The 23,924-nt window shown below is 48.2% G+C and overlaps 1 protein-coding gene across 1 annotated transcript in view; it reads right to left on the bottom strand.

Moving 5' to 3' along the window:
- Nucleotides 1–23,924, bottom strand: part of HELZ (helicase with zinc finger) — a 115,680-nt gene that overhangs the window by 29,576 nt on the left and 62,180 nt on the right. Inside the window, exons 14-22 of the mRNA XM_089661465.1 lie at nucleotides 21,339–21,518; nucleotides 19,525–19,626; nucleotides 19,258–19,436; nucleotides 17,835–17,953; nucleotides 16,154–16,299; nucleotides 9,786–9,933; nucleotides 8,089–8,272; nucleotides 7,747–7,975; nucleotides 2,665–2,869 (exon numbers count right to left, since the gene is read on the bottom strand). Of these exons, the coding sequence (XP_089517591.1) occupies nucleotides 2,665–2,869; nucleotides 7,747–7,975; nucleotides 8,089–8,272; nucleotides 9,786–9,933; nucleotides 16,154–16,299; nucleotides 17,835–17,953; nucleotides 19,258–19,436; nucleotides 19,525–19,626; nucleotides 21,339–21,518 (1,492 nt within the window). The remainder of the gene's footprint in view (nucleotides 1–2,664; nucleotides 2,870–7,746; nucleotides 7,976–8,088; nucleotides 8,273–9,785; nucleotides 9,934–16,153; nucleotides 16,300–17,834; nucleotides 17,954–19,257; nucleotides 19,437–19,524; nucleotides 19,627–21,338; nucleotides 21,519–23,924) is intronic.

Genomic DNA, 23,924 nt, shown 5'->3' with positions numbered 1-23,924 from the left:
GCCACCCAACTGTGTCTATACAGCCGGACGGGGCTGTACAGATGCCGCAATGCTTTGCCTAATGACAGCAGCGTTTTTAGTTCAGGGTGCAGAGCCAGACCGGTAGTACCTCCTGCCAAACTTGCCTACTAAACCGTGCAAATCCTTACATTTTTTCTAAAATAAAGCATTGCACAGAGCAGTCCCAGTCCTCCTCTTCACCTCTGGTCCCCCACTGGTGCTTCTGGCTCCTCCCCCTGCCAAGTGCCTACCATTGCAAGACACTTGTTATGGTTGCACTCAAGTGAGCTCGCTCTTGAGCCGGCTCTGTGTGTCCATAGACACACACACAGAGTGCAGCTTGCCCCCACCCCCTGCTCCCTCCTCACTAGCTCTAAAAGACATCAGTGGGCAGCCAATGGATCCCTCTGCTGTCTCTGAGCCTATAAGGAGGGAGAGAGCTGCTGTTCTCGGGCACAATGCTAAAACAAGGTCAGGCTCAGGTTAAGTGTAAGGGGGGGCTGGGGAGCTGCACTCAGGTATTTCCCTTAATGTATAGAAGGTAAGGTAAAAATTAATAAGGCCGCACTGCAAGCGTGCAGAATCATGCGATTGTGGCACAGTAGTGCAGCATTATAGGGTAATAGCGCCAGCAGGGAACCCCAGAAGAAGAGGATTGGGGCTGCTCTGTGATAAACCATTTCCAAAGCAGGTAAGTATGACACACCTTTAATATCACTATATAGGTTTGTCATACTTACCTGCTTCGGAAATGGTTTATCACAGAGCAGCCCCAATCCTCTTCTTCTGGGGTTCCCTGTTAGTGCTCCTGGCTTCTCCCTTTTGACCAGTGCCCCCAAAAGCAAGCAGCTTGCTATGTAGGCACTGGTGCGTGCTCGCTCCCAAGCCCCGCTCTATGCATCCATAAGACACAGAGCCGTGGTTCAGCCCCGCCTCCTGCTCTCTCCTTACAGGCTCACTGACTGTGAATGACAGCAGCAGAAGTCAATAGCTCTAGCTGCTGTGTTTGAGCCAATGAGGAGAGAGAGAAGCAGGACAGCCGAGGCTCCCGTGCACATCACTGGATCAAGATACAGAGATATTCCTCCATTACTCGCCTATACCTGGGGACATGGTCAGAAAAGCCCAGTTTTGTCCCTGTATGGGAACAAGAGTCGGCCACTACTTACACCCTCCAGCAGCCCGCAGCCTCTCTTGAGTCCCATGGCAGAGCTCAGGCAGTGCCTCACATAGCCCCCATGCTATGACACCTCCCACGTGTCCCTTCTTCTGGGGGGGTGCCACCCCCCTGAAAAATGTCGCCCTATGCAAACGCCTTGATTCCCCCACTGTAAATATGCCCCCGGCTGTTGGGGGAGAAGCACACAGAAGGTTTTTTTACATTTGTGCATAGAATGACCACTTTAAATCAGGCAGTGAGGAGTCAAAGACTCCTCACCGTCTGTCAAAGGCCTTCTGAAAAGCAATCTGAATGAAAACCGCTCTTCAGAGGGCACCACACTCCACTGCGAGTGTTATGTCTAATGAAAAAACTGCGGCAATCACCCACATTTTATATCTCCCATCCTGAGCTGGAGCCATGAGACCAGGAAGCTGCTTAATCCTGAGTTCACACCAATGCGGTGCGGGAAACACTGCAAATCCTATGCATTCCCGCACTGCATTGCAATCGCATCACCTTCATGGGATCTGCTGCGGTTGTCGGTGATAAATTAATGACACCCTGAAACAGATCACAACGCGACTGCCAGAAATCACATGGGTGACAATACCTATGCGATGTGATTCAGGTGTGGATTTAAAAAAGGGTCCTGCATCTTTTTGGTGAGGATGCGATGTGAGCCATAAAAATGTGTGACTCCCATTGCACCGCATAGACATTTGCATGTAATTTGCACAGAAATATAGTGCGACTCCTGTGCGAATTATATGTGGTGTCCTACACTGCATAGTGTGAAGCGGTCGCAGAGGGAAAGGGTACCCAAGTAGTGCGCCTGTCTAGTTATGGGGTGCCAAAGGAGGACAGTAAGGGTATCATACACTTGTGGAACCAGGGGGCTCGGATGCTGTTCAATAAAAGAACCAGAAGGAAATGCCACCCAGAGGCTTCTGGAAGGAGTGTTAGGTGATGTACAAAACATTCGTCGTCTTCCTATGGGCAAGTAAACAAACTAAAGTGGATCTCCACCCAAAAGCAGAAGTTCCACTTTAAGTCTTAATCCCCCGCTCCCCATTAAGGATTAGCATCTTTGGGGAGCGGGGGTTGGAGGAGGGTGCTTGACAGGCCCCAGAAGACTACGGGGCCATTCACAAAGCACAGTGCTTCTTGCGCAGAGGGCACCTGGCTGTCACAGCAGGGTGCCCACATTAAAGATGCCAGGGAGAGAAGACAGCCGGTGAAACCAGCCGTGGTGAGGACACGGCTGGACTGAGGGACAGGTAAGTGGCTGTATTTTAAAAGTCACCTGCTACAGTTTTTGTAGCCGCTGACTTTTATTTTTTATTTTTCAGCTGGAACTCCACTTTAATTTGCAGAATATAAAGCGTAGATTGGTGAGTCCAATGCCTCTGCATCCCGAGACACAAAACTAAAACCGATCAGCCTCACATTCGCCAGGCCTGCAGGCACTGAGTGAAGAGCAGCTTTTGATGGACACCAGTTACCTTTGGAGGGGACTGCTGATGTTTGCCGGCATTGGCCGAATGCTGCTGTCTGAGCGCCCGCGGGATGAATTCCGGTGCCAATGGGTTCAGTACATAGGTCTTCTTCAACTCTAAGGCTTCAAGCTGGGCCTTGATCTGTTCAAACGTGATACCGTGCAAACTTCTGTTCTCATGGCAAATGGTGATGAACTGCTCCCAAAACTTCCTGCAGAGAGACAAGAGGGTCAGGAAAAGGAAGAAAACTTGATAGAACATACAGAAATCTGTCTGCTTCACACGCCGAACAGTCCCAGCAGAGTCAGCACAGCCGTCCAATCAACACACCATGTCCAGTCTGAGCAAGATGGCGGCACCTGAACAAGGATGGATAGGAGTGCATAAAGACAGGCTGGTTTATGAGGACAAGGGATAAAGTCCTGTCAATGAGACAGATAATTGTATACGTTTGTATGAAATGTGGAACCATGAGCCTAATAAAGCTCATACATGATCAATACGTGTTCCATACTGGATATACAGCTGCATACTAACTGACCTACCCATGTATGTGGCATCACGGGACTCTTATCAGCAGGGCTGTGCTCCCATGATCAAGCATTTGTCTGTGTGGGCAGGTAATGGGCCCAGTATTCCTAAATACCTTGCTTTAGGGCCATTCACACTGTAGGAAACGCAGCCCGGATGAGTATTTGCATGCGTGTTTTTGATGTGGTGTGGTGTGCTTTTGATGCATTCCTGTGCTTTTTTATTTTTTTTTTTCTTCACTTTTTTTCTTAAATAAAGCTACACACAGAACCACAAAACGCTTCACACATTGGGGGAGATTTACGAAATCCAGTGCACTCGATGCATGGGAGCCAATCAGCTTCTAACGTCAGCTTGTTCAATGAAGCTTTGGCAATAAAACCTGGAAGCTGATTGGCTAATGCAGAGCTGCCCCAGATTTTGCACCCTCCAGTTTTAGTAAATAACCCCCAAAGTGGCCATCAAATGATCTGATTTCAAACAAGTAAAACCAGAGGACCGGATGACTGGATTGTAACATCTGTGGCTCGGTTAGAAAAGGAAGCGGCTAATTAGCGTGGGCTGCCGCGCTCTCTTAGTTTGATGTCAGGCGGGTGGGAGAGGCCTGAAACTGTGCCAGCCAACCAGGTGATAAATATTTAATGACTTCTGCAGCCTGAAATGTTCTCAGCCAACGATTTCATGCTAAACACCGAAACACAGCGAAGACAGGCTCTCCTAATGACTGGAGTGTGTACGTGCCATCCGCCTGGAGTGTGTACGTGCCATCCGCCTGGAGTGTGTACGTGCCATCCGCCTGGAGTGTGTACGTGCCATCCGCCTGGAGTGTGTACGTGCCATCCGCCTGGAGTGTGTACGTGCCATCCGCCTGGAGTGTGTACGTGCCATCCGCCTGGAGTGTGTACGTGCCATCCGCCTGGAGTGTGTACGTGCCATCCGCCTGGAGTGTGTACGTGTCATCCGCCTGGAGTGTGTACGTGTCATCCACCCGGCGTGTACGGCCTGGAGCGGCATGGGTAGAGTCAGACGAGGTGATCCCAAACCAGCCGCGGTTACAAATCTGTCTTACCATCTTATTGTTTATGAAGCGCTCCTTCCCCTACAACCCCACAGGAGGCCTTTTTTCAGGAGAAAAACTCCATTCCAATAAAGACGCGGCAACATAAATTATTTACTTGTTTCTGCTGGTCTGGAATAACACGTCATCGTGTAACTTACAACACAGCAACTTACCCAAGGGTGTCGGCGGCCAAGGCTGGCCATACATTATTCAATTTTCTTGAGATTTTTGCTTTAGATTTACCAAAAACCATATAAGAGGTCAAACCAAAAGCAACACTTTCAGTTGTATCCAATTAGGCGGGCCCTTGTACTACATAGTTGAAGGTAAATCTAAAGGAAATTGGGCAGAATATTGTATAGTGTATGGCCAGACTAAGAAATTAGACGTTTGCTCTGATTAGCATGTTAAATTGTTACCGGTCTGAAATCTATGGGGTAGCAGAGGGGGGGCGCTCTAATAGCTTTTTCTGGCAGTAGTTTGGTGACACATTTGTACTCCTATCCATGGCTAAATCTGTGCTCATTGGCCTTTTGTTATTTCTGTATTTCTTTCAGATTTTACATGAATGCTAGTTAGTCACAGGTCACGCCGCTGCAATTTAAAATCGTGCGATTTGTCTGCAATTTTTGAAGACTTTTTTGCAACTTTGCAATTTTCAACCATTTCTTGCGATTTCCATTATATTCTATGTATGTGAAATCGCAAAAAAATGCAGAAAAAGTCACACGAGGACTACTCTGGAAATCGCGCTGCAGCAAATCACACACCGACATTCATCAGATGCAATTTCAATTCCCCAATCGCAGCGGTGTGACCAGGCACTAATTCTCATCTCTGCACCTTGTCTATATAGATTGCTGAAAATCAATTTTTTTTTTTTTTTAGTAAATTTACTGTGACTGAGGGACCGCTGCAGGCTCATAAACGTAAAAAAAACGTTGCATGCTGTCTCCCGGGCCTGGTTGGACACCGCGTGATTTTAGCAGGTCCCGGCCAATGATTTATGGCTGAGACCTGCTGATCAGCTGTGTCCAATCACAGCACAGAGCCCTGTGTTTACAAACAACACAGAGCTCTGTACACAGAGTGATGATCAAGCATTTTCTTCTCCCTGCAAAGCTGAAAACATGGAACACCATGTGAAGTTGGCACTGCAAATGATTTTCAAGCATTAGTTCCAGTAATCACCCCAATTTCCTTCACCGTCTCCTATATTCTCCTCATTATGTGTCACAATAGGTCGCTTTTCTGCCTCTGCCAAAGGCCCTTCCAATAAATTCTGTGATGTCAGCTGCAAGCCATCCAAACAAATGTTCCGGGTCTTCCCTGGAAATAGAGCGGGTTCTGCGCTGACACCCGGCAGGCGTTCGAGAAGATCAGAAGAGGGACCGCAGCGGCCAAGGCACGGTCCGCCTTTCTGACCCCGCTGCAGCACTGCTTCTGCCGGTCCTTTGATGGGGAAGCTCTATGTCTGCAGATGATTTGTTTTCATGCTCTGACCAGCCGCACAGTCCCGCTTAACTATCTTGTCCAATTAGCCTTGGCTGGTAAAGAGGAATGGCTCAGAACACGCAGCGGATACATCCCATCCTTGCTGCACGTATTACATTTAAAGGTCACCTGACCCCGCAATGCTATGGATAGGATGTACAATGATCACCGCGAACACACATGAAGACAAGGCGTAGTCACGTTTTCTCTGATAAGGGGAAGTATTTACATATCAGTAACAATCAAATACGGAAAAGCAAGCTGACAGCAGTATGGCTATATGACAAATGACTCACAATGGGACTATAAAATTATACCTAAATGTACAGGTGTGCTCAAAAGTCTCCCTCCTCTGGCAGAAATGGTGACATTTTGGCACAGAAATTGAAAATCTGACTGATAGTGACAAAAAACTGTCTTTTGAGGACAGTGATGATATGAAGCCATTTATTATCATAGTTGTTTGGCTCCTTTTTAAATCATAACAGAAATCCCCCAATTCCCTGAACAAAGTTTCCCTCCCCTGGAATGTTCAGCCTTGGTACAGACACACAAGGTGACACACGGGGAACAATGACAATTAAAGGGTCATTTCCCACATCTGTGGCTTTTTAAACTGCTACTAATGCCCGTGCATAAATAGTCAATGACTTTGTTGGCTCTCACGTGGATGCACTGAGCTGGCCAGATACTGAGCCATGGAGAGCAGAAAAAGAACTGTTAAAAGACCTGCTTAACAAGGTAATGGAGCTTTATGAAGATGGAAAAAAGATATAGGAAAATATCCAAAGTGTACGCTTCTTACTGTGGATTTTCTTCAAAAGCAGAGTCGCTGTAACTGCTGTGCCCACCCCTCTCTACTCCTGCCCATTCACAGAAGGCTTTGTATTATGTAAACTCATTCACAAAAATACAAAGGTTTCTGTGAAAGGGCAGCAGAGGGGAGGGGCAGGCAAAGCTGCTGTGTGTGCTGCTCTCCTCTCACAGCCAGAGAGTGTCCTCCGGGAGTGCAAAAAAATGACAAATACAAGTCATAGACATAGGTCCCGAAGATGACACACACCTAATTGCACTTAAAGCGAAGCTCCACCCAAAAGAGGGAAGATCCGCTTTAAAGACTGGTCCCCCACTCCCCATTATGGATTGGTACCATAGTTGAGCGAGAAAGGGAGGGTTGTGGGGAAGATGGGTACCCGAAATGGACAGGTACCAGCCTTCCACTTCTGCTGTGATCGTCTAGGCGATTGGAAGCGGACGTTGTCCTACAACCCTCCCTCCCCATAGTTTTCTGGGACATGCGACAGGTCCCAGAACACTACGGGGCCATTCAGCTGCAAGCCGGGTACCCACACTGAAGGTGCCAGTGGCGGGAACACCGGAAAGCAAGTGTACAATCCAAACACACACGTTCCAGTGTTACAAATGCTGTGTGTATAAGTGGGTGGTGCAGCGACTGTCGGCTGGAACTGAACAGAATCAGCGAAGGAGAATGTCACCAGCACACCGAGGATCATCAATACGGGTCCAAAAGTTTTAATGAACAATCACATAGTTAAAGCAAGACAATGTTTCTGAGCCTCGTAGGACCCCTTCATCAGGCATGTGAACACCGGACAGCTGCAGGGAGGATCCCACGGGATCGAGGGACAGGTAAGTGGCTGTTTTTTAAGTCAGAAGCTACAGTTTTTGTAGCTGCTGACATTCATTTTTTTTTCAATAAAACTGGAACTCATAGTGTGCCTTCACTTTTTGCAGAGCTGCTGAACTCCTGGAATTCAGCTTCAAGTATCCATACCCTTATAAATACGGATATATAATGGCTCATTAGGTAACTTCACCTGCTGTCTAACCTAACATATGACAGAGGATATAGCCTGATGGTTGTAGATGTCAGTATGGGGGCCCCAAATATTGGTTTGACATAAGCAATACCAAGACGGCCTTTATGCACCAGGTTACAATCATCTTCCCACAAATGGAGGAGATACATAAAAACAGCCTACCTGCATCTTCCGATGGAGCACAATGCGATGGGGTCTCCTACCACAGCCACCAGGGACTGGGCCCGAGTGATGGCGGTGTTCAGGAGTTTGTAGTTGGACAGGAAGCCATAGTCCAGGTCTTCTGTGGAATCCTCCAGCAGCTGCTCCTTGCGTTTGATGGGGGTCTGCTTGTGTTTACAGGTATGCCGAGTCCTCACTGTGCTCAGGAACAAGACTCGGAACTGCTTCCCTGGAAACACAGGACACAAAAATCACTTCCATGTCCTATTCCTTCTAGAACAACATCATGCACCTGTGATATATACAGAATGGAAGGACAAGAACAATGGAAATGGCGTTTACCCTGCACATTCAATACTCGTTCCACGCTGACTTCCGACAATCGCTTTTTGCGCAGTTCAGCTCGGATCCTGAACACCTGATCTGCGTATGGCGTTACTACACCAATGCTGCCATCGTCCAGCTTCCCCCACGCCACCGGCCACTTCCGCCTCAGCTCCTCCACACGTTCAACCACCTCAAACACCTTGGGGGGGGGGAAGAGATCTTTACTACACAAGAAAGGCGTATAGAAAGAAAAACAAGCTACAATATGACAAGTAAACATAAAACAAGTCCCTTTTCTTATCCTTTGTTACAAGTCAGTGCTCCATGTTTCCTGCAGCCACTTCCTGACTACATGCATTCAATCGACGTCTGCATAGGTGTCATGCTGCACATGACTGTCATATGCCTTTAAGTGTTATTTATATTTTGTCTCTGCTCCTCCCTTTCCTTTGGTTTAGTTAATGCTGTATAGGCAGCCCCTCCCCTTTTCCCAGAAATGCATTTCAGCTTCTAGCCTCATGTCATGAAGCAGATCACATTATGATCTTTTGACCTATCCGATGTTCATTGTTGTAAGATTCTCTCAGTTTATGGAATAAACTTCACAAGATCTACAAGATGTCATCTGATCGAGTCACTGCCTGTGTTATTCAACTAAGATTGGAGTTATCGCTATCTCATCACAACTGTAAGTTAAAGAGATCACACTTTCAATGCTTAGATTGGAGAGACAGAATAGGATTTCTCAGTACAAGATTCCTGATGTGGCAATGGACCTCCATCAAAAGTTCAAATCAAATCGTCCTCAGAAGTGCATGTCATCGGCCGGAGAGCAGATCAGCACCTTGTACAGGACATGCTAATAAATACGCTGTTTCCGGGTTGTGTACTGTGAGCACCTTTCCTAGGATCCCATATTACAAGATGGCAGGATTCTTCCATAGTGGAGCCGCCATACATTCCCTAGGGAGATTGTTTCCAGGCTTTATTCAATGACATCTCGGGTGAGGGCAAAGTGGTGGAGGATTGTCATGGATGTCACTTCATGTTCGCTGGTTCACATTGCCACACTCCACAGGATCTCTCACGTGGGACTGTTCATCCGATTATCACTGTTTTGTGTATTTATTGTATGATTATTTATATTCATTGAATTTTGAACATTTAAAGAATGTTTATGATAATATCTAGCGCTGCACTTTCTTGCTCATTTCTGAACATGAACAGCGGCCCGGCATGTGAACGAGCCCTAAAATCGGGTAAATAAGCTAGTTGAACCCTTTGACGCCGGGTGTACGCAAATATGCGGCCTCTCGGAGTCTGGTCCTTGACGGCGAGCGGTCGCATATTTTCATGCCATTAGAAAATACATATGTGCTGAGAGCGTGCGCCCTGCATGCTCCCAGCACATACATCCGTGACTCACGGAAAGGTCCCAATCTCCCCTTGCGCTCGGGACCTTTTCCAATCATGTGACTGCCGTGACGGCGAATCACGGTGCTCACATGATCCTAAAACCCCGCCCCACCTCCTGGCTTCTGAAACTCAAAGTGCGGGGAGGCGCCAGAGTAAAGTAGTTAAATATAGGAGCTGAAAATATATGTTATGGTATTAGGAAGGGCTGCAGCTGCCAGGATTCAGGAGAGCTTAGCCAGCCGGCAGCCATGTTGTGAACACAAGGAAGGTTGGTAGGTGCAGGAAGGGGGTCGTACCTCAGCATTGTTATAGAAAGCCGTGCTGTTCTTCTCCTGGACGTCCTCTCCTCGGGCAGTGAAGAAGGTGAGAGGATAGAAGTCTTTGTGGGACGGCTGCTTCCCGCTGGCCATTAACTTTCCCTCGTAAAAAAGCTCAGATGTGTAACTGTGAGAGAGAAGCAACAACTACATTACAAAGACGAATCCTGAGAATAACAAGCGGGAAAAGAGAAAGGGTCAGAGACGAAACTTGCTGGGGAAGGAGATGAAGACCCATCAGCAGGAGGAACACACGCAGCAATACAACACCAGAAATGTATTCAGAGGTAAGGGGGCAGAGTGATTATCAATGGGAAAAAAAGCCAACGCATTTCGGGGGTTCCCACACCCCCTTCATCAGGGCTTCAGATGTCAGCATTTGTGAGTACAGCAAGAAGACTCACACTGGAGTACATGCAGAAGTTAGCCACTTGCCACCCGCGCACAGTAGATTTACTGCGAACAGGCCGCAAGGGCAAGCTTGGCAACGTAAACATACCTTGCCGACCTTCTCCCGGATTTGTGGCACGTATGCATGAGCCCCCTGTTGTGATTGGACACAGCACGTGTGCGTTAGCAATTTACAACCAATGATTTTAGCACAGCTGTGGCCAATCACAGAACAGAGTCCAGTGTTTATTATTATTATACAGGATTTATATGGCACCAACAGTGTACGCAGCGCTGTACAATATAAGGGAGACAGTACAATTACAATACATTTCAGTACCGAAGGAATAGGAGGGCCCGGCTCGTGGAGCTTACAATCTAAAGGAAGGGGGAGGGGATACAAAAGGTGATAGCTGCGGGGGATGATCTGGCGGAGGTGATTCAAGTACAGTTCTTAGGTAGAGGTGGGGTAGGCTTCCCTGAATAAGTGGGTTTTCAAAGATCGCCTAAAGGCAGACAGGGTGGGGACTGACCAGACATACTGTGGTAGGGAGTTCCAGAGGATGGGAGAGGCTCTGGAGAAGTCCTGGAGGCGAGCGTGGCAGGAGCTGATGAGGGAGCTGGAGAGGAGGATATCATGGGAGGAGCGGAGCGGGCGATTTGGGCGATATCTGCGGATGAGGTCGGTGATGTAGCTAGGGGCAGTGTTGTGGATGGCTTTGTAAGCTGTGGTTAGTATTTTGAAACTATCAGTACAGAGCAGCGATCTGTTTCTTCTCTCTGAAAACCGAAGAGAAAAAACAGCCAGATCTGTGAGTAACAGCAACACACGTGAGAGGTAAACAGTTAACCCCTTGATTCCTTGGTGTTAACCCTTCCCCAGCCAGTGTCATTAGTACAGAGTGCAGTATTATATCCGATTACTGTATTAGTGTCACTAGTGGTATCAGCGTCCCTCCCAGTTAATGTCTGCTAGCGCCAGATTGCCCACCACACTATCACAATCCCACTAGAAGTCGCTGATCACTGGCATTACCAGTATAGTGTCTATAGCAGTGTCAATTCCAGTATATATACCATTGTTTGTAGACACTACAACTGCAACTAACACACTTATTGGGATTTTTCTTTTTTTTTGTACCAAAGACATGAGGCAGAATACATTTTGGCCTAAAAGAAATAGGATTTTTTTTTTTGGATATGTTTTAGAACAAAAGAAGATTTTTTTTCCCCGAAATGTTTGGTCTTTCTTTGTTTGTTTATATAATAAAAAAACCCAGTGGTGATCAATACCACCAAAAGAAAGCTCTATTTGTGTGAAACAAAATCAATGGTTGGATGACCGCGCAATTGCCAGTTACAGTAGCACAGTGGTGAATAGCAAAAAATGGTCTGGTCAAGAAGAGGGTAAAATGTAACGAAGGGCAAGTGGTTAATATTTTGATGTGAGCCTAGGCCCTGATGAAGGGGGGTACAGAATATATAGGCCCTGATGAAGGGGGGTACAGAATATATAGGCCCTGATGAAGGGGGGTACAGAATATATAGGCCCTGATGAAGGGGGGTACAGAATATATAGGCCCTGATGAAGGGGGGTACAGAATATATAGGACCTGGTGAAGGGGGGTACAGAATATATAGGCCCTGATGAAGGGGGTACAGAATATATAGGCCCTGATGAAGGGGGGTACAGAATATATAGGCCCTGATGAAGGGGGGTACAGAATATATAGGCCCTGATGAAGGGGGGTACAGAATATATAGGCCCTGATGAAGGGGAATACAGAATATTTAGGCCCTGATGAAGGGGGGTACAGAATATTTAGGCCCTGATGAAGGGGGGTACAGAATATTTAGGCCCTGATGAAGGGGGGTACAGAATATATAGGCCCTGATGAAGGGGGGTACAGAATATATAGGCCCTGATGAAGGGGGGTACAGAATATTTAGGCCCTGATGAAGGGGGGTACAGAATATATAGGCCCTGATGAAGGGGGGTACAGAATATTTAGGCCCTGATGAAGGGGGGTACAGAATATTTAGGCCCTGATGAAGGGGGGTACAGAATATATAGGCCCTGATGAAGGAGGGGGTTGTGTGAAACACATCGGCTCCCATATTCTAGTGATTAATAATAAAACAACACTCTCTACCCTGCCCTCCGCGGTGGGATGTCCGTACGTCTCTCTAATTAGCTGGATGTCACTATCCTTTCATTTTTGGAATACTTTACAGTACAGGAGCAGTTCAGCTTAAAAAAAAAAAAAACGCTCATCCAGTCTTCATAGGACTGAGACTGAGCTCTGCAGTCACTTTTGTTGTTGTCTTTTCCCGAGTCACAATCCAGCGTAATGTCTGTCTCTTTCGGTCAGGTGACCATGTGGACCGCACTTACGCTGATCAAACGACGGTTTCCCGGAAACTGTATACGCCGCCATAACCTTTGATACCGGACCTCAAAACACGGCAAATAAATTGGCGACTTCAGTCGCGGAGGGACCAGCAATTGAAGCCCATTGGATGTCAATCCTGGACTGTATATGATGGTTTGGTTTTTTAAGTCCCCATTAAGCCACACCCAACCTGGTGCTAAGCCCAGCCCCCTGGCTTTGAGCTGTCAAATTCCAGAAGTTTTGGTTTTGAATAGTAGAGGGTTCGGCAGACATGAACTGGTCAGAGATACATCCCAGGACTCAGAACCAAAATGTCTCTACATAGAATCAATCTGATGATCGACCAAAAATACATCTTTTATAGCAAGTGAGTGCAGCAAGTTAACCGCTTTCCAGCCGCTCTATAGCAGATATACTGCTACAGGGGTGCACAAAATTATGTATATATACACAATTCTGCATTCCCAGGTAGGGGGCGCGTGCGCACCAGCCCTACCCGCGCCACTATTCGCAGCCTTGGATGTCAATCACCGGGTCCCGGCCAGCGATTACTCGCCGGCACCCGGTGATTGTGGACCATTACTGATGGAGGGAGAGAACTGTATGTAAAAAATACAGATCTCTCCCCTGTCAGCTCCTGCACACTGCTTTGTATGGCTCTGCATAACAGAGCCATGCAAAGCAGTGTGCTTACAGTTGAAAGCACTAACACAGTCCACAGTAAAACAGCACACACTTAACCCTTTGATTGCCCCACGTTAACCCTTCCCGTCCAGTGTCCAGTGCACTGACCACTATATTGGTGTCACTGGGGATGTCAGTGACACCAAGTCTGTTCCCCCCAGTGTCAGAATGCCGGCCGCAGTCCCGCTATAAGTCGCTGATCACCATCATAACTAATAAAAATAAAAAAATCCCAGTATATATAAACGCTACAACTTTCACATAAACCAATTAATTTACACGTATCGGGATTTTTTTTTTAGCAAAGACACGGAGCAGAATACATTTTGGCCTAAATTTATGACAAAATTTTATTTTTTACATTTTTTTAGTGGACATGTTTTATAGCAAAAAGTCAAAAATATTGATTTTTTTCTTCAAAATTGTAGTTTTTTTTTCATGGCGCAAAAAAAAAAAAAAAAAACCGCACAGGTGATCAAATACCACCGAGAGAAAGCTCTATTAGTAGGGGAAAAAAAGGACTTAAATTAAGTTTGGGTGCGCAATTGTCAGTTGCCTTTACGCGAAAAATGTCCTGGGCATGAAGCGGGGGTGGGATAAATCCTCTGGAGGGCAAGTGGTTAAAGAAAACAAAACAAGAAGATTGGAGCTTGGTTTTGTCAGCGGTGTTTGTGAATACACAGTAAGCAGTTCAGGCCGGGTCGGACGCGCGCTTCTTATCAGCTGCCGCAGCTCACGTCTCTGACAACTGAGCGGATTACAGACTACAATTCCATATAAAAAGACTGAAATGGCAACTTGTCATGTCTGTCTGATCTCATCGCTTGCCGCTGCGATCCGTGACCCAGATTTGTCGCAGTCTTGTAGGGAACTTACACAATGATGACACACGGATAACGCTCCAGCGTTGGGTGAAAGCGCGGAATCCGCGTGTGACAGGCGATATACACGATGTAAATAAATGCTAATGCACAGTCCACAGCTGTGACTTTATCATCCACAATTCCGATCTCTGCAGAATAATTCACAAACGCAATGACACCTTGTAAATTAGCGCATACGTCAGTGCTACCCAACACAGCAGCAGTGCTACCTACAAGAACAGTCTGTGCCTGGGGGGACAGGAGAGAAGAGAGCGCCGTCTCCTCTCATGCAGGACATATCATAGGTGCCCTCTACCCGGGGATCTGAAGCTGAGAACAAGAAATAGAACTATCTGATAAAAGGGATGAATCACAGGACGACGGGGGTCCCGCCACAGCCACAGGACCACGGGGGTCCCGCCACAGCCACAGGACCACGGGGGTCCCGCCACAGCCACAGGACCACGGGGGTCCCGCCACAGGACGACGGGGGGCCTGCCCAGCCACAGGACGACGGGGGGCCTGCCCAGCCACAGGACGACGGGGGGCCTGCCCAGCCACAGGACGACGGGGGTCCTGCCCAGCCACAGGACGACGGGGGTCCTGCCCAGCCACAGGACGACGGGGGTCCTGCCCAGCCACAGGACGACGGGGGGCCTGCCCAGCCACAGGACGACGGGGGGCCTGCCCAGCCACAGGACGACGGGGGGCCTGCCCAGCCACAGGACGACGGGGGGCCTGCCCAGCCACAGGGGGCCTGCCCAGCCACAGGACGACGGGGGGCCTGCCCAGCCACAGGACGACGGGGGGCCTGCCCAGCCACAGGACGACGGGGGGCCTGCCCAGCCACAGGACGACGGGGGGCCTGCCCAGCCACAGGACGACGGGGGGCCTGCCCAGCCACAGGACGACGGGGGGCCTGCCCAGCCACAGGACGACAGGGGTCCTGCCCAGCCACAGGACGACAGGGGTCCTGCCCAGCCACAGGACGACAGGGGTCCTGCCCAGCATCAGTTTCCAGGTTTTATTTGTCAAAGCCTAACTGAACAAGTCGAAGTAAGAAGCTGATTGCAAAATTTGGTGCAGCTCTGCAGAGTAACCAATCAGCTTCAAGGTTTTTTTTTTTTGTCAAAGTCGGACTGAACAATTTGAAGAAAGAAGCCGATTGGCTGCCACGCACAGCTGCACTTCCCCAAAGCTGCATAAATGAGCATTAGCAGACAACATACTCTCCACCAGAAGATTCCAATGTATCTTCTTTCCTAGAGCACAATCTTTAGGTACCCCCATCCCATAATGCAAAGCGGCAAACGAATGGGAAGTAACCAATGCTGTACTAGGGGGGTTATCTGACGTCATGTACCGGCACTGTACAGTTTCTGTTCTAGCATATTATAGCTGGTTTATGCAGCATTTTCCAGCGATGGGCTCATTGTAAACACTTCTACTGATCAGAAGAATAGATTGCACGCTCTCCCTACATACGGGAAAAGTGACCTAGACAAGGACAATTCCCTGCTGTCAGACACCGTCCCTGGGGCTGGGAGACGGCACACAGATGTGTCCCACAGTGGAGGGATGAAATGTGGAAGTGCTCGGAGCGGGACGTACATCCAGCAGAGCAGAACGACACACACCGAGCTCACTGCCCATTCAACCGATCTTTAGTATCGGAGCCGGATCAACAGGCGCTTCAGCAGCTGCTCACAGCAAGCAAACGGAGCAAATGAACTGCTTCCGAAACCTCCACGGAGGAGCCATCACCTCACATTCCACAGTAATACACAAGGTCTGGCTGCGGTACATGTACTGCTCACCCTACCAGTTCCATGAATGAATATCTGCCAGGACACGAGTCACCGGCCATCTCCACAGCTCAGGCTGGAGCATGAAGTGGAGAGTATGGTTACGGTGGGTCCCCCAGACAGTTCACGTTTCCAACACTTTGACAAATGAGCCAGTTAGTTGTGTAGCTGTATTGCTGGCATGGCACCGTGGAGCCACCCATGAGACTTACTTGATGATGGCTTCGTGTGAGCGGTAGTTTTCGCAGAGCAGAATGCGACAAGGGAACTCCGCGGGGTAATGTTCATACAGGCGGTCCAGTAAAGACACGTGGAGATTGCGCTCCCTGGCGAACTCACTGTAGACAAAGGGGCTGAGCTGGAAGAGAAATCAGTCATACAATCGTATCATCCTTCCATTCATGTACTTATTACAGCCATTTACACAGCGCTGACCAGACAATTGTTTGCCTTGATCACTGTAGATCAACATCAGTCCCTGTCCCCAAGGAGCTGACAATCGAAGGTTCCCATCTCACATGAACACACATACTACGGCCAATTGAGGCACCAGCCAATGAACCCCCCACCTGTCTCTGGAGAGTGAAGAAACTGGGGACCTGGAGGAAATCCATGCAAACTCAGTGCAGATAAGAGTCTTGGCCTGGGTGCAAACAAGAGGACCCCAGAAGTGCTAACCGCATGGAATCAACAGTTCTGTCACAACCCAAGTGTGGTGTAAATCAGGGGTCTTCAAACTGCGGCCTGAGGGTCACATCTGGCTCTCTGTGATATTATCCAACCCGGGGTCAGTGGCTTATCACCAGACTCAGTGCACAGACTGAGGATTCAGATCAGCTGTTCTCTGCCTCCGAGGGGGACCCTGATATGTAAGGGGGGACTCCGAGGGGGACCCTGATATGTAAGGGGGGACTCCGAGGGGGACCCTGATATGTAAGGGGGGACTCTCCTGGGGACCCTGATGTAAGGGGGGACTCTCCTGGGGACCCTGATGTAAGGGGGGACTCTCCTGGGGACCCTGATGTAAGGGGGGACTCTTGGGGACCCTGATGTAAGGGGGGACTCTCCTGGGGACCCTGATGTAAGGGGGGACTCTCCTGGGGACCTTGATTTATGCAGCAGCTCAGAGAGACCCTGATGTAAGGCAGCCTTTAATATGTAAGAAGGCTCTGAATTGATGGGGGGGGCTTCTGAAACGAAGTTAATTCATGGACCGTGTTTATTCATTCATTAACATTTTATTCCTTCATTTATAAAACTTTTTTTGTCCCGCGAATATTTGTAAAATATACAACTTGGCCCTCGTACTGAAAAGTTTGGAGACCCCCTGGTGTAAATGTATGAATAGCTCCATTATAACTACATCTGGGGAGCTCACACACTGGGGGTTCAGGAAACCTATAATGAGAGAAACGAGGGGCTCTAATGCCTGGCTGTCATGCCAACACTCCTACTTCAATACCTCCAGTCATTTATCATGGAGCAAAAATGCAGGTAAGGACTTGTGACTTTTTTTTTTTAAATCCTAACAGGTTTACATTAACATGGAAGTAAAGTCTTCCAGCCTTCCTGCTCATTGTCTTCTTTTCTGTGTACAGTGAGCTGTGCGTGTTCAGCTCCGTTCACACTCCCGGTATCTGACAGAGGCCAGAATAAATGAGCTCCAGTGCACAAGTGCAGAAGTTACTTCATCCCAGGGCAAAGGTGATGAACCCAGAAGGCAGTAAACGTTTGGACCTCCATGGCAAGTATGGAGGCAAGTATTGTTCTGTAGCGATATGAATGAGGCCTCACCCCGCAATCCCACAGTCTAACATACTCCACTAACCTACACACACAGCTGAGGGACAACACTGAAGAAGTAAAACCCGGAGACAAGATACCGATCCTCACCTGCATGTGATCCCCCGCCAGGACAATACGAGTGCTTTTGGTGGCAAGAGCCAAAGGCATGATGGTTTCACACTCCATTGCTTGTGCTGCTTCATCTAAAAGGATGTGTGTAAAAAAACCTGAAACAGAAAAACAAAAATTGTATACAAGTCACAAGTGGCCTTCATGTAGTCACCTATCCAGAACCTTATCAGTCCTAATTTAACACAGAATTGTACCCATAACGACGGCCGTCTGAAGCCCAGACCCCCTGAGCAGCAGTAAATCTTTAGGCTGTAAGCAGATTGGCCCTTACGTTTCTGGCACAGAGAGCAACTGAGCATGTGCAGAGCAGGGTAAGACATTGTATTACTGGATCTTAAACCGTATAGGCACTTATTTTTAATGTTTTACAAAGCTATACCTGCAAAAGCCAGAAGTCATCTAGTACCACTTAGAAGTCCATACATAATAAATCTTCCCTGTAGGCACAGCGAACATCTCCTAAACTTGCATTGTTTAGGAGATATTCATGTAACATGCAGCCGGTAACGTCACTGGCACATGCGCACTGAAGGGACAGCCGGACCTACAAAGCGCCATGCCGTACCCGACAGCTCCCGCACGCATGCTGTGATGTCATCGAGACCCTGGCCGTTCATATGACTGGAGCCTGTGAGCCCGGGAGCCAGACCGGGTGAAGATGTCAGCGCCGAGGAGCCGTGACAGCGCTGCGCTGGAGGGCTCCGTGTAAGGATATGTCTGTTATAATGTGTGCGGTGCATACTAGTACATTATGACCTGAACCTGCAGGGGCCCTTTATTTTGGTTTTTTCTTGCGGTTTGCTACCGCTTTAATGTTCTGACCAAAGCTCCACTTTGTGTGTTTGGGCAGAAAAAAAAAAAAGCACAGTTCATGTTTGCAATGCAAGCACATTCAACTATATTTTGTCTCTATGAGAATGTGGCAAGCTTTATTTGCCGCCACTGGATAGGCTGAATCACTGTCAACTGTCTATTGTATATCCCTCTATGGAGTGAACCGAACCTTGCAGGCTTTGTATGTGTATATCTATGTATCTGCTCCGGAGCAGTTTGTTTCTTGTTACAAGTATTTTCAATAAAGCTCCCAAGATTAAAAGATAAAAAAAAAAGTAGCAAGTACAAAAATACCTGTTGGCCTGCCAGAAATCCAGTGAGCTCCTTACTTCCTGTAGTAATCAGACAACACTGCCTCTGCTGACTGAAATCACGTAGTGTTGTCAGCCCTGCCAAGTTCCTCCCTAATGGACTACAGAACATCTCCACCCTATGTTATGGACATGAAGAGAAGGGTAGGGGCCCAACTTCAGAGGTCACCGACACTATCCATAAGCAATCCCCCTTCACTGTGTATTTGGCAGCCAATCAGAATCCTGCGTGCTTTGAGGCCACCATAACTCACCAGGCTCCAGATCCAGCTGGCACAGGTACTGGGAGGTGCTGAGTGTCACCACCACCACCCTGTGCCGGATGATGTCTTCCTTCTGTGGCATCTGGAAGGTGGAATGTGTACTGGAGATGAGACAGTACTGATGGACCACCGGGTGCACCGTCTTCACCCAGCGATTTCTGAAATATACCCTGGTGGAGAAAAAGAAAAAGGGTCATCAGCAGGTTCCCCCTGGTACTTGTTACCGTCAGAACTCCGACATAGAACACATTGCCTTACCTGAGCGGCCTAGCCTGGGGATTCCCTGTTTCCACGTATGGGTGGAGATAGTCCTTGATGTAGAGGTCAGCAGCACTATTAGAATGGGTGCAAATTAGAACCCTGGAGAGGAAAACACAAAATTCTCAGAATTAGTTTTACTTAAAGTAGAATTCCAGCCCAAACCTGTCATTAAGAGGTCATTAAAAGGGAGCTGGCAGTGCTGACGTCCTGCTGGAAAGGTTCATTTCCTGGCTGTCTGTGTGACACCAATACAAGAAAAGGAAGGGGGGGGGTGTACAGGAGAGCAGGGACAGCAAATTTTCAACAGTTCCTGAGTTTCATAAAGCTACTAAAAATGTATATTGTAGGGATTTCCTATAACTTCCTGATGGAAATGTATATTCCATGCACCATGACGGGGGGTGAGCAGCTGAGGAATCAAAGCGTCTCCACTATGCCACACTATAGACCACATGCAGCCTGTACAGCCAGAACCTGCAGCCCCCATGTGGCAGCAAAAACCAGTCCTGCACCAAGGACTTCAACAATTGCATCAAATAAAAAAACACAACTTTCATTTTAACATAAAAAAGCCGAAACAAAGCAGAAAATATCTGAAAACAACGGCGACGTCATCATCCCACATTAACAAGTGCTTGTTGGCTTGGAATAGAGCGAGTGTGAGCTCCAAACTGCCAACATCTGCGTGTTGCTGCTTCTCTGCTGGGAAACAAAACATTTTTAAGTTGAAGCATTTGTGGAGTCCTTGGAGTGGGACAACTTTTGCTGCAATATGTCCTGGATGACCCTGTACATGCCGCTGAGATGGCGACCACTTCACAGGGCACTGCGATGGGAGTATATGTGTGACTCGGCAATAACTTGTAATCCTCATAGCACCCTTCATACTGGATCCTTCACACTGCCCCCACCAACACTGCCCCCACCAACACTGCACCCATCAATACTGCACCCATCAATACTGCACCCATCAATACTGCACCCATCAATACTGCACCCCCTTCACACTGCACCCCCTTCACACTGCATCCACCAACACTGCACCCCCTTCACACTGCATCCACCAACACTGCACCCCCTTCACACTGCACCCATCAATACTGCACCCTTCACACCGCATCTATCAATACTGTACCCTTCATACATCAATACTGTACCCTTCACACCTCATCCATCAATACTACACCCTTCATACCACAGCCCTCGATACTACATGCATCAATTTCAGAATCTACAAACTCTAAACAATTACTATTAGCTGAGTTTTGAAGCTCTGTACTGTACCTGTAAGAATCATCTCTGTGTCAGGCTGCTGCACATTGTCCCTGCTTTTACATTAAAGAACCCTCATTTTTCCCATACACAAGGGTTGGTCCTTGCGTCATATGTGGTGTCACTATGATCTCTATCTTGTAACAATCTTCAGTACTACACTTTATATTAGTGGTAGTCAACTTATGAGCTAAGGGAGGCTTCAAATGTGGCCCCTGACATCACAGGGCCACACAATGTTCAATGTAATACTTCAGAGAGGTTTGTCAGAGACTGCAGACTAATAGAGGAAATGAGGGTCAGAGAGTGAGGACAGGACACATTGTTGGCTGAGGATCTGCTGCAGAAGACGATAGGCAGCCGGGAAGATGTGACATGCGGCTGGTAGAGATCAATATCATTACCCTAATCAATGTTCCTGCAACAGACTGCTGATGTCTGAGGGCCACACATCATATACTAAAGGGCCACAGGTTGGGCACCAGGGCTTTATACATTTATTGGAGGTCAGTGTATCCCTCCTCCCCGGATTCTCTTACCTGGTCTCCTGCTGCTTGAGAATGTGCTTCACAGCCTGAGCCAGGGTGAAGGTCTTGCCTGTTCCATAGGGGCCGATGATTAAAATGGGTGGCAGTTGTATAGACAGGGGTGTAGTGATGGCCAAAATGGCTTCCTTCTGCTTTGCGTTCAGCCTTGGATCTAACAGTTCGTCCCATTGCCTGTGAGGGGGCCAGAGAAAAAGCAACAGTATGAAATGATCCATTATAGAGACGACACATCTCCGGGCGGCTCCGATTCCTGCTTCGTGGTATGTGCGTCACTAGGTCTCGGTATACAGCTGGACATACACCTGGCAACTTTCAGTCATTTGACAAAAAATAGAAGCAGATGGCTCTGTTATCTCTAGAACTCCCCTTTAAATCTGCCATGACTGCTGAATACAGAGCTGTAACAATGAGAAGGCGGGACTGTGCCCCAGGTCAGCGGGGGCGGGGCCAAAGAACAAACACCAGGACCAGATCCATCTCTCTTTATCACTTAATTTGAATATTCTATAACAAGTACCGACCTCATTAGATGCAACCAGTTATAACTTTGACCTGGATTTCTTGAGATCTGCCCCCCCCCATGCTATGTGCCTCTGTATAAAGTGTCTGCTTCTCAGGAGCAATACACAGAAAATTATACTCCGTATGCAGCACCATCCCATGCCGCATTAAGGGCTTGTTCACATGAGAGGTTCTCATCAGAGGTGGGTCGCTTTTCAAAGGGCATTTGCAGTATGTTGCCTCCGTACTGCCGGATTGTAATTGCTGCACTACTGCTCCACAATCACATGCATTGCACAAGCCTGCACCACCCTGTAGAACAGCCTAATTAAGGCTCGGAAGTGGCACCGCCCGCTAAAAGCAATGTGCAATTTAGGTTTTGACATGAAGTACATGATGGCGGCAGCATGTGTAGAGCCGGGAGTGACTTGATGATAGCTCTCGGGCAGGTGGTAAAAATGTGGCTCAACCACCTGGTTTTATTGCCTCCTGGCCAAGTGTGTGAAGCCCAATCATTAGCAGTCCTGTGAACTGCGGACGCCAGCGTTGCCAAAATTCATTAAAATGGTTGAAAAGCCTTAAAATTTTATACCTTAATGCAAAAAACCTTCTGTTCCAGGGATCTTCCCCCATCCCTGATACTTACCTGAGCACCAACACGATCGAGCGCCGTGCATGAGAGTCGCTGCTTTCCCGGCTCTGTCCTTCCTCACATGGCAGATCAATAACAGCAGCAGTCATTGGCTCTCACTGCTGTCAATCAAACTCTGTGAAGAGGGAGTGGGCCCACGCCTATCTGTCTCTGTCTATGGATGCAGGCAGCGGGACTCGGAGTGAGCATGCACGAGTGCCCCCATAGGAAGCAGCTTTCTATGGGGGCACTGTATGAAAAGGAGGAGCCAGGGACGTCGGTGGGGAGCCCGAGAAGAAAAGGATCGGGGAGGATCTGTGCAAAGCCATTACACAGAGCAGGTAAGTAGAACGTGAGTGTTACTTTAATAAAGGGAAATATGAATCTGTACAATCGGTTTCACATTCAGCCCATGATACTGACCCAAGCCTAGCACAGGCTGATCCCCCACACATAAAATAGTCAATCTACACTTTATAAAGTTGAACTGCACCGCGCTCCCCCCTTCCAAGTAGTAAAGCCTGGCAGATGGGAGCGAAGCGTCGAGGGAGTATTTTTAGCTCCATTGTGCCCTTCTCCTCCCCGCGATGTAATGACATAATTTGACATGAAGTCGGTGTCCCGCCATTACTGTCCTGGCACCAGTATGAGCTGATGTGTGCCGAGTCCTTTGTCTGAGCTGGAACGCGGCTCAGGCAGTGATCAGTGATCATTGTTATGATACGGGACGCAGCATGCTAAAAATACAAAGCGCCGAGGATAGTGAAACGCAGCCTGATCTCCTTCCCTGTCCAATGCTATTTCTGGGACCATGTGACAGCGCTGGGGCTGGGAAGTCCATGGAGATCTGGAGGTAATACACAGCAGGGACACCGGACAGGATTTAGGGGACGACATCCCACTATATGAAACTTGACAATGAATAAAGATTTATGGGGTTCATAACAAAATGAAGTAGAATACCACAGTAACTAAATGGTTAGCACTTCCGCCTGGCAGTACTCGGGTCGTTGGTTCAAATCCCTGCCTGGAGTTTGCATGTTCTCACTGTGCCTGCGTAGGTTTCCTCCCGGTACTCCGCTTTCCTCTAATTTGGCCCTAGTATGTGTATGTAGTGGTGTATTTAAGTTTTGTGCTGCCCTAGGCAACACAAAAACCAGCTCCCCCCTCATGGAGAAATCCTGACGCTGACAAACACCCCCCTCCCCACAATAAAAGCCTGACATTAACCAACAGCCCCCCATACATTGGCAACCCACCCCACCTGGACGAGAGAGAAGACACTCACCTTCACAGCTCCGGACCCCCCCCCCCCGGCAACAAGAGTCAGGCTCTGCATACACCATCAAGCAGCCCACAGCCTCGCTCAGATCCCACCTGGTCCCCATGCTGTGTGTCCTTTCTTCCATCTCTTCTTTCGGGGGCAGCACTGCCCCCCTGAAAAA

Source organism: Staurois parvus, unplaced genomic scaffold (assembly GCF_062004578.1).
Source record: "Staurois parvus isolate SC_StPar_1 unplaced genomic scaffold, SC_StPar_1.0 ptg001344l, whole genome shotgun sequence".
NCBI classification, from domain to species: domain Eukaryota; kingdom Metazoa; phylum Chordata; class Amphibia; order Anura; family Ranidae; genus Staurois; species Staurois parvus.
Note: the sequence above shows the minus strand (reverse complement) of the source record. Positions and strands in the feature narration are given on the sequence as shown.